Source organism: Acipenser ruthenus, chromosome 54 (genome assembly GCF_902713425.1).
Source record: "Acipenser ruthenus chromosome 54, fAciRut3.2 maternal haplotype, whole genome shotgun sequence".
Taxonomy (NCBI): domain Eukaryota; kingdom Metazoa; phylum Chordata; class Actinopteri; order Acipenseriformes; family Acipenseridae; genus Acipenser; species Acipenser ruthenus.
In genome coordinates, this window is record NC_081242.1 from 6,633,022 (window position 1) to 6,650,399 (window position 17,378).

Here is a 17,378-nt window from a genome sequence, read left to right on the forward strand (position 1 = left end):
AGCAGAACAGCGTCTCTCTTTATTTTATTTTCATGAAACACATTTATCAAAGTGTGAATTCATCAGCAGCATGTAGAGACCAGAATACCAGTTACCAGTCACACTTCCTCTTTCTATGCACATCTATCTAATGGAATAGTTTTTGTACGAGTCCTGCATTGCACTTCCTCACTGTGGGCCTTGAGCACAGTAATACACGGCAGTGTCTTCAGTCTTCAGGCTGTTCATTTGTAAATACAGCATGCTGTTGGAATCGTCTCTGGAGATGGTGAATCTTCCCTGAACAGACGGGGCATAGTTTATAGGGCTATTGTATGACCCAATAAGAGCAACCCATTCCAGACCCTTTCCAGGAGCTTGTCGAACCCAGTTCATGTAGGCGCTGCTGAATGTGAATCCAGAGGCTTTACAGGACAGTTTATGGGACTCTCCAGGCTTTACAACTGCTGGTCCGGACTCAGTCAACACTACATCAGACCGGACACCTTGAGGAAAAAAGCAAACAACGTACAGTAACTACTGCTAAAACATCAAGTAATATACAGAATCAATGCAGGCTAATTTCCACAAGTGTCAGATACTTACTTGATAGAGCTGTCATTATTATACAGAGAGCTGTTAAAATCCCCATTGTACTGCAGTATTGTGGTTATTGAAAGAAGAAAGTGTTGTAACCAGCAGACAGGCTACCTCTCCTCCTGCTCCTATCTGCACTGCAGCAGAGTTAAATAGGAAGTGAAGCCCTGGACATTTGCATACGTTTCTCTGCATTATTTAAAGCAGCTTGTTTATATTGCTGACTCCCAGAAACACTGCACACTGGAATCCCTCGACTATGATAGAGGGGCTGGGGAAATCCACAACCTTGGAACAGTGTTGATCAGTGGCATTTCAAATACAAAGTTATGTTCATATATTGATGAAAGAAAATATAACGAGACAGTGGGAGATAGTTGGGTTTTTTGTTTGCTGTATTTTTAACACTATCCAGATGTAAACTGTTTCCAATAAACCCTAAATGCTTCTTGACTTCTCTGTGTCCTATGAAGCTGCTGAGGTGGTGAAGTGTGACTGTGTTTTGCAGGCAGAACAGCAGACTGATCTCTCTGTTCCTGTGAAGCTCAGTAATGCACATGTGTCAGATCTTTATACTGTTACAGTGCTGCCATTCTGTTGGAGACACTGCCATCTACTGGCCGGCTATGAGAACTGCTGCATGTAAAGCAATAGCACACAATGAGAAGGAAAGAGACAATGCACTGGTACAGCAGTCTTCAGATTGCAGGCTGTTCATTTGCAGCTACACCTGCAAACTGTTGTTTTTTCTGAGGAGTTATTGCTCCTGGTTTTCAGAACAGCATGGATAGATGCATTGCAGAGGTTTGGTGTTTGCATGTTATACTTCCCTATCTGAATTTGTTTTGTGTTTTATGGTAATAATCTGCTTAACGCATTCCCCCCCGTTTATTTAACATATAATTTTTCACAAGAGTCTGGGACTGACAAACTGCTGAGACACAAAACCAAACAGTACGCTTCATTCTTAAAACCTAAGTACATGTCTTTGGAGGCACAGAATTAAAAGACAGTATTTAGGAATCTTTGGAAACACTCGTATTCGCTTCCTATTGGGCAAAGTCATTATAAATAATACAAAATAGTCTGCGCTGTAAATGTTTATCACGTGACTATTTACTTCCCACCTCAGCATAATTATGTGTGCTGTTTAAAATGTTTACAGTATCAAAACCATTAACCTCAAGAGAAAACTATAATTCATTACTAACAATAAGTTTTTTTTTTATTAAAGCCAGTATAAAAAGTATCCAAATGCGCTCTGTAGAAGTTTCTGTCTCTTTGCTCTTTCTGTCCTTTCTTGTGTTTTCTCCCTTCGTTTTTCTTTTGCTAGTATGAAATGTTTCAAACACCGAACACATATTCAACCAGCCGGCTGATACGAAAATGCAGCCGCGGTAATAAATAAAACACAAACCGTCAAAGTATGACCGTGTGATGACTATTCATGTTTACCGGAGCATTTATACCTGTAAAAAACGCAGAAACACTGAGCTTCACTGATTGATACCACAAGCTGCAAACAGCAAAGACCACGAGCAGCGCAGAGCGCTCTCCTGCTTCACCTGGATATCAGAGCGGGAATGCGCGCAATCGAAATCGCGCATGCGTACACGTGGAAAAGGTGCACCTGATAGATTCTGTTTGTTTTTTTTTCATCTGCGGTTCACTTTGATCTGCATAACAAAGATGAACTAATTATACACAGCGGTATAAAAGGCAGCAGTTATCAAGGACAGTACTGTGATCACAAAGCCATGCTTGATTCATTCCCAAGTGATCCCGGTATAATGAATCATTCCACTGTGGTTTCTCACTCAATACTATGGAATATGTTCCCTGGAATGAAAGTGCCATCCAGTCTTTCTTTCTCTTTATTTCTCATCAATTCCTTTTGTTTCAATGCAATAGCTCAGTGTTGTGTTGGGATTCTCTGGGCTTGGGTTTCTTTCTGTATTATTTCTTTACAAGTTTCCCACGAGTGTAAAGGGGATCATGGGGGGAGTCGGGTTCACAGCACTAAATATCAGTGCTACAGGAGTCTCTTCCTTCTATTATTGTTAATCACATTTAATACAGTCTGATATGAGTTATTCAAGCTCATGTAGATGCCACAATACTAATTAGCATTCACAGTTCCCCTTTTTATCCACATTATAATATTGCTATAGTTTTTGTACGGGTCCTGCATTGCACTTCCTCACTGTGGGTCTCGAGCACAGTAATACACGGCAGTGTCTTCAGTCTTCAGGCTGTTCATTTGTAAATACAGCATGCTGTTGGAATTGTCTCTGGAGATGGTGAATCTTCCCTGGACAGACTGGGCATACTCTGTTCTGTCACCATCACTGTTAATGTAACCCAGCCACTCCAGCCCCTTCCCAGGAGCTTGTCGAATCCAGCTCATGTCAGAATCACTGAAGGAATACCCATACTCATCTTCCCCGGAGCCTTGACAGGACAGTTTCACAGAGTCTCCTGGCTTTCTAACCTCAGGATCGGACTGCTTCAACACAATGTCCGCCCAAACACCTGAAAGCAGAAAAGCACATCAAAACCCTTCACTGACCTCAAAGCAACACACAACGCTGTTCGAAATGGCTGCTGCAAAAGCCATATATTATTCACAAGCCCATGACTTGGGTTTACAGTGTGTGTGTGTGTGTGAATGACTGTAATTCAGTCAGTCCAGGCTCCTACCTGCCAAGCAGTACAGTACGATGCAGAGCTGTGCAATGCCTCCCATGTCTTGTTCAGTAATGAGACGCTACACTGTGTGTCACTTCTATACCGTTGCCCGGGTCCCTGGCACTTGCCTTCTGGGTGCCTCTGCTCTGCATTAAATAGGAAGTGGGGGCTCTGAGTTTGCATACGGCTGGATAAATTCAGCAGGATACAGAGTTCACTGAACACAAGACAGGAACCCCTGTTACAGTTTGCTTTCAGTTGCTTACAATACAATAGACTGTGGATTTGTGATTGCATGTTATTGTATTATTGGATTCTGCTATGAGAATATTCTTTGAAATGATATTAATAATACATCACGCTCCTGTTTTATTCACGCTGCCAGGGTCGTTTGCAGTGATTGAAAAGCAGTGGGTTCACTGTGGATGATTCTGTGCTTGGTTCTGAATGAGGTCAAGACAACAGATAATATCACAATGCAACAGCTTCTGTGCTTTCATTGTATTTGATTCATTTTGATTGTGATGCACTTCTCTGGCTGATTTTCTTCATGAATTTGAGAAAGATACAAACTAACTAAAGTGTGTGTTGTTTTTGCAGTGTGTCCATCTAAAGATGAGGGAACATGAAGCCACTTTGAGGCTTGGAGCTTGGTTTCAGGAGACTAGGTTTCAGGCCCCTGCACGGCACACCAGGGGAGACTTGGGGTTTGATTCAGCAAAGTTGCCTCAAACTAGGTCTCCTGGAACCAGTTTTCCAGCCACTGTCCCTGAAAAAGTGGCTTTGTGTTCCCTCAGCTTCAGCCAAAGAAAGGTGCTGCAGTGCCCTCTAGTGGCTCTTCCAGTTTAATACATATAACTATCACATAAACATCTCTCCATCCCTGAATAGAGGCTCGACCCATCAGTGTGATACCAGTCTTGGAAGTCACCATTGCAGAAACCCATCTGTATGTGCCTTTACTTGTCTGTCCCAATACTTGTTGTAGGGAAGGGGAGCCTGGCCTGTGTTTGCTGTTGGGGGTTGTGTGTCTGTGTGAGGAGTGGGAGTGGGGGAGAGAGGGAGGGGGGAGAGAGGGAGGGGTGTTTTAATGGCATGGTGTAAACTCTCAGAAACATGTTCTATATTGGACTGTAGTTTCTCCACAGTGGCTACCTTGAAGGGCACTGAACCAGCAGTCCCATATCTGATTGGTTCACTGAATGACCCATCAAAGCATTTGTTACTTTACTGCTGTGTGTTTTTCGGTTTTCTGAACTGTGTCTTATCTTGCTTGCTGTGGAGCAGATGAGGATATTCAGGTCTTGTGTTTGAGTAAAGGCTTGAGCCACACGTAGGATATTCTAAACCACATTGTTCTATTCTGTCTCTGTAACTGTAATGATGCCGTTGTGTGTTAACTGAAACAACACATGCACATGGGATGAATTCCCCATTGACATGAATGAGTGGATTCACACGAGTGGGTTTTTGTAAGGGCTCAGGCTTCACTTCTCTCACTGTGAGTCTCGAGCACAGTAATACACGGCAGTGTCTTCAGTCTTCAGGCTGTTCATTTGTAAATACAGCATGCTGTTGGAATTGTCTCTGGAGATGATGAATCTTCCCTGGAAAGAAGGACCATAGTATGTACTACCACCACCATCGCTAATACGAGCCACCCATTCCAGAACCTTTCCAGGAGCTTGTCGAACCCAGTCCATGTAGTAGCTGCTGAATGTGAATCCAGAGGCTTTACAGGACAGTTTATGGGACTCTCCAGGCTTTATAACTGCTGGTCCGGACTCAGTCAACACTACATCAGACCGGACACCTTGAGGAAAAAAGCAAACAACGTACAGTAACTACTGCTAAAACATCAAGGAATATACAGAATCAATGCAGGCTAATTTCCACAAGTGTCAGACACTTACTTGATAGAGCTGTCATTATTATACAGAGAGCTGTTAAAATCCCCATTGTACTGCAGTATTGTGGTTATTGAAAGAAGAAAGTGTTGTAACCAGCAGACAGGCTACCTCTCCTCCTGCTCCTATCTGCACTGCAGCAGAGTTAAATAGGAAGTGAAGCCCTGGACATTTGCATACGTTTCTCTGCATTATTTAAAGCAGCTTGTTTATATTGCTGCCTCCCAGAAACACTGCACACTGGAATCCCTCGACTATGATAGAGGGGCTGGGGAAATCCACAACCTTGGAACAGTGTTGATCAGTGGCATTTTAAACACAAACATTATGTTCATATTTTGGAGAAAGAAAATAGAGCGAAAGAGAGGGGGAGATAGTTGGGTTTTTTGTTTGCTGTATTTTTAACAATATCCAGCCGTAAACTGTTTCCAATAAACCCTAAATGCTTCTTGACTTCTCTGTGTGCTATGAAGCTGCTGAGGTGGTGAAGTGTGACTGTGTTTTGCAGGCAGATCAGCAGACTGATCTCTCTGTTCCTGTGAAGCTCACTAATGCACATGTGTCAGATCTTTATACTGTTACAGTGCTGCCATCCTGTAGGAGACCCTGCCATCTACTGTCAGGAAATGAGAACTGCTGCATGTAAAGCAATAGCACACAATGAGAAGGAAAGAGACAATGCACTGGTACAGCAGTCTTCAGATTGCAGGCTGTTCATTTGCAGCTACACCAGGGTGGAGGAGCAGTCTCTGGAAATCCTGAGCAAACTAATACTAGAGTTACTAGAGCTTTGTATTGTTGGGCCCGTGATCATGACAGAATCGGACCCTCAAAAGCCTCATACTGTTCACAAAATCATATTTTTGAATACTGTACTGTAGCAGGTAATAAGCAGGACAGTGTAAAGAATGCAGTTATCAAATACAGTGAGGTCACCCGGGGACAAAGGGTGAATATTGAAAAAGAAAATACAAAACTAATGTACAGTTTCTTTGGGGAATGTCTCGACACGATCCTCACCCGAAATATACTGTGCTTGTTTTGCTTTGTCGTCCATTTTTGGTATTTTACGTCTAATGCTGAAAACTAGATTTTAGCAACCTGAATGAAAACAATGCAGCCGTGCCTGTGTCCCACCTGCTCCGCACAGTACAGCAGGTCACAGAAAAGCCAGTACAGACGCACTGATAGGCTGATTAAGGGTGTGTTCACGGAGACCATTCTCTGCAGATTCTGTGCAGAATCTGACCAATTTTTAGAAGATCATTGGCTAAACTGGTCAGAATCTGCGCAGAATGATCTAAGTGAACGCATCGTCAGTCTTTAGTCTTCACTTCAATGCGCAAGCGCAGCTGTGAAAAGGGAGAGCGACGCTGGGAAATGAAGTCTTACTTTTTCAATTCAATGAGCAACCTGAAGACGTTACACGCTGTACATGTGCTTATTAAATTATGAAATATGATTGCTGTTCTAGATAACGTATTTTTAAACTACATGTAAGTGTTTTATTCCATTGATATGGATTACCTGTAAATCAATCAAATATAAACAAGCAGCTAGGGTGACGTCACCAATAAATTATGTAAATGAGCCCCATCGAAGGTTCGAACCTTCCTTCGGTGACGTGTTCCGAACCTTCGAAGGTCAAAATGTACCCCTCGCGACAGCCCTGCAATACACAGAACACTAAACGAGACCCAACAAACAAGACACACAAGACAAACCCAATGTGCAGGACGAGGCCATCGCCACGATCCTTACAATATAGATCAACGTGTAAACAAATTACTGTACACCACATTATGTGTTTTTACATCGTCACAAAACGATATACGACTATATCCAATCATCACTGGTTACAAACAGGTTTTACAATGACAATATTTATGATCAATGGATTCTACCCCCATGCATGAGCTTAGAGTTATAAATAACACTTGATACAGGATACGCAGGCTGCTTCAAACACATCGCATTTTCATTGGTCCTTATTTGTACATCACCGTACTGCGTTCCTTAACTACTATAAAACTGGGATCTAACGTGTAGGTTAGTGATCATATAATCGTGCACAGCAGATCATCCGGTACATTTTAATACAGGCAGATCCTTTAAAGAATGAAAGAATCTTTACTGATGTGTTATGAAAATGCTTAAATATCAAACAACCAGGGGCGCTGGAACGAGGGGTGCGGCGAATGAAACCCCGCCCCTTTTGATTACGCAAGGAACTTCAAAGCGTCCTTTGATTAGCAACGGGCTCAACAGCCACGAGTCTGTTCCCAGGGGAGAGCAGATTTCACCCCGGCAGAACAAGAAACAGTGATCTGAGATGTGGAGCATTTTACGATTAAAGGAATGTGAAGTATAACATGTAATTCTGTCGCGTTTTTGCCGCCCCCTTCAATTTGCCGCCCTGTTCTGCCTATATGGTCCCGCTGGCCCTGACTGCAGGTACAAGTAAAACACGACAGATAGAAGCTGCCACTTGTTTGTGTTTTCATTGAAATTGAGGGTGTGGTTTTCTAACAGACAAGAGTCTGAATCTCATGGTTGATCGACCACAACTCAACCATGAAAAAGAAAGCAGAACCTGTGAGTGATCAGTGCTGCAGTCCTGAAGAGAGGGGATTTTGTACGGCTGCTTGGTTTGATTGCATCACTGTGGGTATCGAGCACAGTAATACACGGCAGTGTCTTCAGTCTTCAGGCTGTTCATTTGTAAATACAGCATGCTGTTGGAATTCTCTCTGGAGATGGTGAATCTTCCCTGAACAGAAGGGGCGTAAAATGTACCACTGCTGTCAGTGTAAATATAAGCCACCCATTCCAGACCTTTTCCAGGACCTTGTCGAACCCAGCCCATGTGATAGCTGCTGAATGTGAATCCAGAGGCTTTACAGGACAGTTTATGGGACTCTCCAGGCTTTACATCTGCTGGTCCGGACTCAGTCAACACTACATCAGACCGGACACCTTGAGGAAAAAAGCAAACAACGTACAGTAACTACTGCTAAAACATCAAGTAATATACAGAATCAATGCAGGCTAATTTCCACAAGTGTCAGATACTTACTTGATAGAGCTGTCATTATTATACAGAGAGCTGTTAAAATCCCCATTGTACTGCAGTATTGTGGTTATTGAAAGAAGAAAGTGTTGTAACCAGCAGACAGGCTACCTCTCCTCCTGCTCCTATCTGCACTGCAGCAGAGTTAAATAGGAAGTGAAGCCCTGGACATTTGCATACGTTTCTCTGCATTATTTAAAGCAGCTTGTTTATATTTCTGACTCCCAGAAACACTGCACACTGGAATCCCTCTGCAAAGACTGGCACAGGTATCAGGCTTGAAATATACACCCCTTATTGATTTTAGGAAAGAAACTTTTTTTAATATTTCTTTTGAGAATTCACAAGTAAACTGTTTTAATTCCATCTCCTTGATCCTGCATGTAAGAGATCTGGAGAAATGCGTTCAAAGCAGATATTCTGTGCAGAAATCCATGCTGCACACATGCAGTCTTCCACACATCCATGCTGCAGTGAGCTGATTAGGTGGGGGAGTGTGAATCTGTTTTGCAGGGAAGCACAGCAGGCTGCTCTCACTGTTACTCTGGAGCTCAGTAATACACAGCCTGCAGTGTTTTCACATTGAACTTTGTTCTGTTCCAGTGCTGCCATTCTGAGGGAGACACTGCCATCTACTGTCAGGAGATGAGAACTGGAGTGTGTGGAGGTGCTGTAAATCACACTTAGCAAACTCTCAAAAGCCTCATACCATTTGCCAATAGGTTTTATTATGAGCTCAAGAAAAATAAACTGAATAAACATTGAATCAGGACAGGATGTTTGATTTGTAACCCTTTATTCATTCTCTCAGTCCTTCTTCAAAGTCTTCTTGTTTTTTAAACCTGTCTCTTGTCTTGCTTGATGTGGAGCACATGAGGGGATTCATCTCTTCAGTCAATCGCTGGCTATTTGAAATCACAGTGATATATTCACTCTGTGATACTTTAATGATGCCGTTATGTATTTACTGACACAGCAGATGTGATGAATTCCACATTGACATGAATGGGCAGATTCAGACTGGTGGGCTCCCACACTTATTACCTGCTGGTTCAGACTCTTCCAACTGGACATCTGTGAGAAGGACATGGTTTTAAATGCCCTGTGCTCTTGTGCAATGCTGAGGAAGTCATTCCTAATACAATCATTAGAAGAAGTGATCGCAGTGCAGATGAGAAGCATGCGCTGAAGAGCTCAATTTCTAACAGCTGAAATGATTATTAGATTGTGGTGATGCTGATAATCCCTGTGTCAGTGCAGTGTGATCACTGGAGAATGAAGCCCTGTGAGTCTGCATGAACCTCCTCAGTGCAGTGTGATCACTGGAGAATGAAGCCCTGTGAGTCTGCATGAACCTCCTCAGTGCAGTGTGATCACTGGAGAATGAAGCCCTGTGAGTCTGCATGAACCTCCTCAGTGCAGTGTGATCACTGGAGAATGAAGCCCTGTGAGTCTCCATGAACCTCCTCAGTGCAGTGTGATCACTGGAGAATGAAGCCCTGTGAGTCTGCATGAACCTCCTCAGTGCAGTGTGATCACTGGAGAATGAAGCCCTGTGAGTCTGCATGAACCTCCTCAGTGCAGTGTGATCACTGGAGAATGAAGCCCTGTGAGTCTGCATGAACCTCCTCAGTGCAGTGTGATCACTGGAGAATGAAGCCCTGTGAGTCTGCATGAACCTCCTCAGTGCAGTGTGATCACTGGAGAATGAAGCCCTGTGAGTCTGCATGAACCTCCTCAGTGCAGTGTGATCACTGGAGAATGAAGCCCTGTGAGTCTGCATGAACCTCCTCAGTGCAGTGTGATCACTGGAGAATGAAGCCCTGTGAGTCTGCATGAACCTCCTCAGTGCAGTGTGAACACTGGAGAATGAAGCCCTGTGAGTCTGCATGAACCTCCTCAGTGCAGTGTGATCACTGTAGAATGAAGCCCTGTGAGTCTGCATGAACCTCCTCCAGGGATGTGGACAGCTCTTTAGAATAATGCTTCTAGACTGGACTGCAGAGAGACTTTCACTTACAGGGCACACATTCCATTGAAGTGACAACATAGGCATGTGGTAACTGCAGTGGAATTAATGGAATTAGAAGGGCATTGTTTCAGCATTACACTAAGTGTGCTTTCCTTCTAGTTCCTCAGTGATTACTACAGAATAACATGTGCCCTGGAACTGAAAAAGTGAGCCAATCCTTCCACAAGTAATGGAGCTGATCCTGAACACAATACCAGCATTGTGACTGAGACACACAGTAATGGAGCTGATCCTGAACTCAATCCCAGCATTGTGACTGAGACACACAGTAATGGAGCTGATCCTGAACACAATACCAGCATTGTGACTGAGACACACAGTAATGGAGCTGATCCTGAACTCAATACCAGCATTGTGACTGAGACGCACAGTAATGGAGCTGATCCTGAACTCAATACCAGCATTGTGACTGAGACACACAGTAATGGAGCTGATCCTGAACTCAATCCCAGCATTGTGACTGAGACACACAGGCCTCAGTTCTGTGACCAGACTCAATAATATCAGGGGCTCTCTTTATGTTCATTCTTTTGAACACATTTAATAAAGTTTGATGCACTTCATGAAGTTCATGTAGAGACCAGAATACCAGTTACCAGTCACACTTCCTCTTTCTATGCACATGTATCTAATGGAATAGTTTTTGTACGAGTCCTGCATTGCACTTCTTCACTGTGGCTCTCGAGCACAGTAATACACGGCAGTGTCTTCAGTCTTCAGGCTGTTCATTTGTAAATACAGCATGCTGTTGGAATTGTCTCTGGAGATGGTGAATCTTCCCTGGACAGACGGGGCATAGCTTGTACTACTACCAGAGCTGCTAATCCAAGCCAGCCATTCCAGACCCTTTCCAGGAGCTTGTCGAACCCAGCCCATTTCATAGCTGCTGATTGTGAATCCAGAGGCTTTACAGGACAGTTTATGGGACTCTCCAGGCTTTACAACTGCTGGTCCGGACTCAGTCAACACTACATCAGACCGGACACCTTGAGGAAAAAAGCAAACAACGTACAGTAACTACTGCTAAAACATCAAGTAATATACAGAATCAATGCAGGCTAATTTCCACAAGTGTCAGATACTTACTTGATAGAGCTGTCATTATTATACAGAGAGCTGTTAAAATCCCCATTGTACTGCAGTATTGTGGTTATTGAAAGAAGAAAGTGTTGTAACCAGCAGACAGGCTACCTCTCCTCCTGCTCCTATCTGCACTGCAGCAGAGTTAAATAGGAAGTGAAGCCCTGGACATTTGCATACGTTTCTCTGCATTATTTAAAGCAGCTTGTTTATATTGCTGCCTTCCAGAAACACTGCACACTGTAAGTCATCGACTATGATAGAGGGGCTGGGGAAATCCACAACCTTGGAACAGTGTTGATCAGTGGCATTTTAAACACAAACATTATGTTTATATTTTGGTGAACGAAAATAGAGTGAAAGAGAGGGGAAGATAGTTGGGTTTTTTGTTTGCTGTATCTTTAACAATATCCATCTGTAAACTGTTTCCAATAAACCCTAAATGCTTCTTGACTTCTCTGTGTCATATGAAGCTGCTGACATGGTGAAATGTGACTGTGTTTTGCAGGCAGAACAGCAGACTGATCTCTCTGTTCCTGTGAAGCTCAGTAATGCACATGTGTCAGATCTTTATACTGTTACAGTGCTGCCATTCTGTAGGAGACACTGCCATCTACTGTCAGGAAATGAGAACTGCTGCATGTAAAGCAATAGCACACAATGAGAAGGAGAGAGACAATGCACTGGTACAGCAGTCTTCAGATTGCAGGCTGTTCATTTGCAGCTACACCAGGGTGGAGGAGCAGTGTCTGGAAATCCTGAGCAAACTAATACTAGAGTTACTACAGCTTTGTATTGACTGAAAGAGCATAAAACAAGACAAACAAGCCCTGCCCTTGCTTAGCAAATTGTATTTTGGTTAGCTGCTAAAATATAGAAGATCAGACTCCTTGACAACTCAATATCTCAGCATCCCTGAACAGAGAATTGTCCATCAATGTGGTGCCATTGCAGAAACCCATTGTTTTGGGGTAATGTTGCCCCAGCCCGAGTCTGTCCCAATACTTGCTAGGGAAGGGGTCTGACCTGTCTGTGTGAATTTACTGTTGGAGAGCGTCTCTCTGTGTTGGTCACTGTGTTGTTTTATTGTATTGGGAGAAATGGGGACGGACATTGTAATGAAGATATTCAGGTCTTGTGTTTGAGTAAAGGCTTGAGCCACACGTAGGATATTCTAAACCACATTGTTATATTCTGTCTCTGTAACTGTAATGATGCAGTTGTGTGTTAACTGAAACAACACATGCAGATGGGATGAAATCCCCATTGACATGAATGAGTGGATTCACACTAGTGGGTTTTTGTAAGGGCTCAGGCTTCACTTTCTCAGTTAAGAACCAGACTGCCTCAAAACAATATCAGATCAGACATCTGTAAACATTCACACTTCCTCTTTCTATGCACATGTACCTAATGTAATAGTTTTTGTACGAGTCCTGCATTGCACTTCCTCACTGTGGGTCTCGAGCACAGTAATACACGGCAGTGTCTTCAGTCTTCAGGCTGTTCATTTGCAAGTAGAAGTTTGAGCTGTCTTTAGAAGGAATGAATCTTCCTTTGATAGCCGAGTTGTAGTGCTCATTTCCAGAGCTGTGATACCAGATAAGCCATTCCAGTCCTTGCCCAGGAGCCTGGCGGATCCAACCCATCCATGTGCTGCTCAAAGTGAACCCGCTGACTTCACATTTCAACTGGAGAGCTTCTCCAGGCTTCCTCAGCTCTGCCCCAGACTGGGTCAATACAACCTCACAGCGTGCATCTGGAAACAATGAAGAGACAAGGCTTTTAATAAGAATGATTAGAGGAGTGATAATAATCATTAACATGACTTCATGAGGAGTGGAGATGCTTACATTGCAAACCCAAGCAGAGCAGCAGTAAATCTCTCAGGAAACACATTGTTTGAAGGCTTGGCTTCTACTGTATCAGATGCTTCAGTCTCTCCTCAGACTAACACTGAGAGCTGCTTCAGGTATTTAAGTAGAGAGGAGCTGCCACCTGCTTTGCATAGAGGCTTTGTGTGCAGTGCATTCAAATGGAGCTGTGATTTTTTCATATAAAACAGCAAACAGTTCAATGGATCATTAGGCAACAATTGTGTAGAGGAGGAGCATTGAAGAGTCTCTGAATAAACAGTTCATCGTGTAATAAATACTGATAAGACAGAAACACACAATCCAATTCTGTAACTGACTGCTTCCATTTAGATGCTTCACTTTAGAATGACATGTCCCTTATATAAAAAAGTAATATACTGCAAATATACCTGGGTAAAAATATTATAAGTTTAGTGGACTATTAGTACTAGTAGGCTATATTGTTTTATATTACTGTTTTATAAGGGCTATCTATTCATTAGACAGACAGATGGGAAGAGATTTGAACACATTGATTTCTGGGGTTTGTGTCTTTATTTTTCCTGGTAAAGAGAGGTGAGGATTGTTATTGAGATGGAATAAAATCCTTCACACTAAAGAACAAGCTGACTGCCCGGACGTGTTGATTATAAAGGAGGGAGGTTGCTTATTGTTCAGATACTCCAGTGGAAATAGCAGTTTGACTTGCTAATGAGAAAATAACCTTTTTATAGATCATTTTTTTAAAACACATCTAAACCTTTTCCTTGAGGACATCACCATCTATTGGCAGACAATGGAACTGCAGTCCCTTTCACATGGTATCCATTTATGATGGATTGCACTCTGGAATATTGGAGGAAGCCACTGGACATGTCAATAGTGTGTTCTGGTATTTTCTAACTTAGAGGCTCTACCTATTTTAATACTTCCCTCCATCAAGTATTGGCAAATAAACCAAACCTGATTACTCCCCAGCAGCAGCTGGGATTGTCAGTAGGGAGGACCATGAAAAAGTGTTTGAGCTTTTAGCTGAGATGTTTTGTGTAATGAATAAAGTTCTAAATTACACCTGGTGGTGGGGAGGGAGGGAGGGGTGTAACAATCTCAGCATGGCCGCTTTTACAGTTTGTATTTTCCTGTAGAAAGTGTGGTCTGTTGTTCTAACAGACAGACAGTTTGAATCTCATGGTTGATCTACCACAACTCAACCATGAAAAAGAAAGCAGAACCTGTGAGTGATCAGTGCTGCAGTCCTGAAGAGAGGGGTTTTTGTACGGCTGCTTGGTTTGATTGCATCACTGTGGGTCTCGAGCACAGTAATACACGGCAGTGTCTTCAGTCTTCAGGCTGTTCATTTGTAAATACACCATGCTGTTGGAATTGTCACTGGAGACGGTGAATCTTCCCTGGACAGACTGGGCATAGTATGTAGTACCACCATTAACAGCAGACACCCATTCCAGACCCTTTCCAGGAGCTTGTCGAACCCAGTGCATCCAGTAGCTGCTTAATGTGAATCCAGAGGCTTTACAGGACAGTTTATGGGACTCTCCAGGCTTTACAACTGCTGGTCCGGACTCAGTCAACACTACATCAGACCGGACACCTTGAGGGAAAAAAACAAACAACGTACAGTAACTACTGCTAAAACATCAAGTAATATACAGAATCAATGCAGGCTAATTTCCACAAGTGTCAGATACTTACTTGATAGAGCTGTCATTATTATACAGAGAGCTGTTAAAATCCCCATTGTACTGCAGTATTGTGGTTATTGAAAGAAGAAAGTGTTGTAACCAGCAGACAGGCTACCTCTCCTGCTCCTATCTGCACTGCAGCAGAGTTAAATAGGAAGTGAAGCCCTGGACATTTGCATACGTTTCTCTGCATTATTTAAAGCAGCTTGTTTATATTGCTGACTCCCAGAAACACTGCACACTGGAATCCCTCGACTATGATAGAGGGGCTGGAGAAATGTGTCAAACAAATCTGATTATTCTCATCAACTCAAGCCATGTGTTTTATAATTGATCATTTCTCATTTCTAATCAGGACCTTGAGTATTTCAAGGAGGGATTTTCTCCTCTTTAATTCAGTCCCATGTGTCAGTTTAGACTCAGCCTAGACAGTGTATTGAGCACTAATAGAACAATCAGACCATTAGCACAGATTATTAACAAACACCTGGGCCCTGACTGATTCACACAGATCATTGTTTAAAGGGTAACTGGCACAGGCATCAGGCTTGAAATATACACCCCTTATTGATTTTAGGAAAGAAGCTTTTTCAATATTTCTTTTGAGAATTCACGAGTAAACTGTTGTAATCCCATCTCCTTGATCCTGCATGTTAGAGATCTGGAGAAATGCGTTCAAAGCAGATATTCTGTGCATAAATCCATGCTGCACACATGCAGTCTTCCACACATCCATGCTGCAGTGAGCTGATTAGGTGGGGGAGTGTGAATCTGTTTTGCAGGGAAGCACAGCAGGCTGCTCTCACTGTTACTCTGGAGCTCAGTAATACACAGCCTGCAGTGTTTTCACATTGAACTTTGCTCTGTTCCAGTGCTGCCATTCTGAGGGAGACACTGCCATCTACTGTCAGGAGATGAGAACTGCAGTGTGTGGAGTTGCTGTAAATCACACTTAGCAAACTCTCAAAAGCCTCATACCGTTTGCCAATAGGTATTATTATGAGCTCAAGAAAAATAAACTGAATAAACATTGAAACAGGACAGATGTTTGATTTGTAACCCTTTATTCATTCTCTCAGTCCTTGTTCAAAGTCTTCTTGTTTTTTAAACCTCTCTCTTGTCTTGCTTGATGTGGAGCACATGAGGGGATTCATCTCTTCAGTCAATCGCTGGCTATTTGAAATCACAGTGATATATTCACTCTGTGTTACTTTAATGATGCCGTTATGTATTTACTGACACAGCAGATGTGATGAATTCCACATTGACATGAATGGGCAGATTCAGACTGGTGGGCTCCCACACTTTATACCTGCTGGTTCAGACTCTTCCAACTGGACATCTGTGAGAAGGACATGGTTTGAAATGCCCTGTGCTCTTGAGCAATGCTGAGGAAGTCATTCCTAATACAATCATTAGAAGAAGCGATCGCAGTGCACATGAGAAGCATGCGCTGAAGAGCTCCATTTCTAACAGCTGAAATGATTATTAGATTGTGGTGATGCTGATAATCCCTGTGTCAGTGCAGTGTGATCACTGGAGAATGAAGCCCTGTGAGTCTGCATGAACCTCCTCAGTGCAGTGTGATCACTGGAGAATGAAGCCCTGTGAGTCTGCATGAACCTCCTCAGTGCAGTGTGATCACTGCAGAATGAAGCCCTGTGAGTCTGCATGAACCTCCTCAGTGCAGTGTGATCACTGGAGAATGAACCTCCTCAGAGCAGTGTGATCACTGGATTATGAAGCCCTGTGAGTCTGCATGAACCTTCTCAGTGCAGTGTGATCACTGGAGAATGAAGCCCTGTGAGTCTGCATGAACCTCCTCAGTGCAGTGTGATCACTGGAGAATGAAGCCCTGTGAGTCTGCATGAACCTCCTCAGTGCAGTGTGATCACTGGAGAATGAAGCCCTGTGAGTCTGCATGAACCTCCTCAGTGCAGTGTGATCACTGGAGAATGAAGCCCTGTGAGTCTGCATGAACCTCCTCAGTGCAGTGTGATCACTGGAGAATGAAGCCCTGTGAGTCTGCATGAACCTCCTTAGTGCAGTGTGATCACTGGATAATGAAGCCCTGTGAGTCTGCATGAACCTCCTCAGTGCAGTGTGATCACTGGAGAATAAAGCCCTGTGAGTCTGCATGAACCTCCTCAGTGCAGTGTGATCACTGGAGAATGAACCTCCTCAGTGCAGTGTGATCACTGGATTATGAAGCCCTGTGAGTCTGCATGAACCTCCTCAGTGCAGTGTGATCACTGGAGAATGAACCTCCTCAGTGCAGTGTGATCACTGGAGAATGAAGCCCTGTGAGTCTGCATGAACCTCCTCAGTGCAGTGTGATCACTGGAGAATGAAGCCCTGTGAGTCTGCATGAATCTCCTCCAGTGATGTGGACAGCTGTTTAGAACAATGCTTCTAGACTGGACTGCAGAGAGACTTTCACTTACAGGGCACACATTCCATTGAAGTGAC

At 43.3% G+C, this 17,378-nt stretch overlaps 2 gene segments (V, D, J or C); both read right to left on the bottom strand.

Moving 5' to 3' along the window:
• Positions 1-2,072: 2,072 nt before the first annotated feature.
• On the bottom strand, positions 2,073-3,377 carry LOC131723251 (immunoglobulin heavy variable 3-11-like). The segment is given in 3 exon segments: positions 2,073-2,092; positions 2,791-3,108; positions 3,277-3,377. Coding segments are annotated over 3 exon segments (384 nt in total).
• A 9,302-nt stretch (positions 3,378-12,679) lies between these two features.
• LOC131723252 (Ig heavy chain V region-like) lies at positions 12,680-13,297 on the bottom strand. The segment is given in 3 exon segments: positions 12,680-12,699; positions 12,819-13,112; positions 13,207-13,297. Coding segments are annotated over 3 exon segments (360 nt in total).
• Between the last annotated feature and the right edge of the window lie 4,081 nt (positions 13,298-17,378).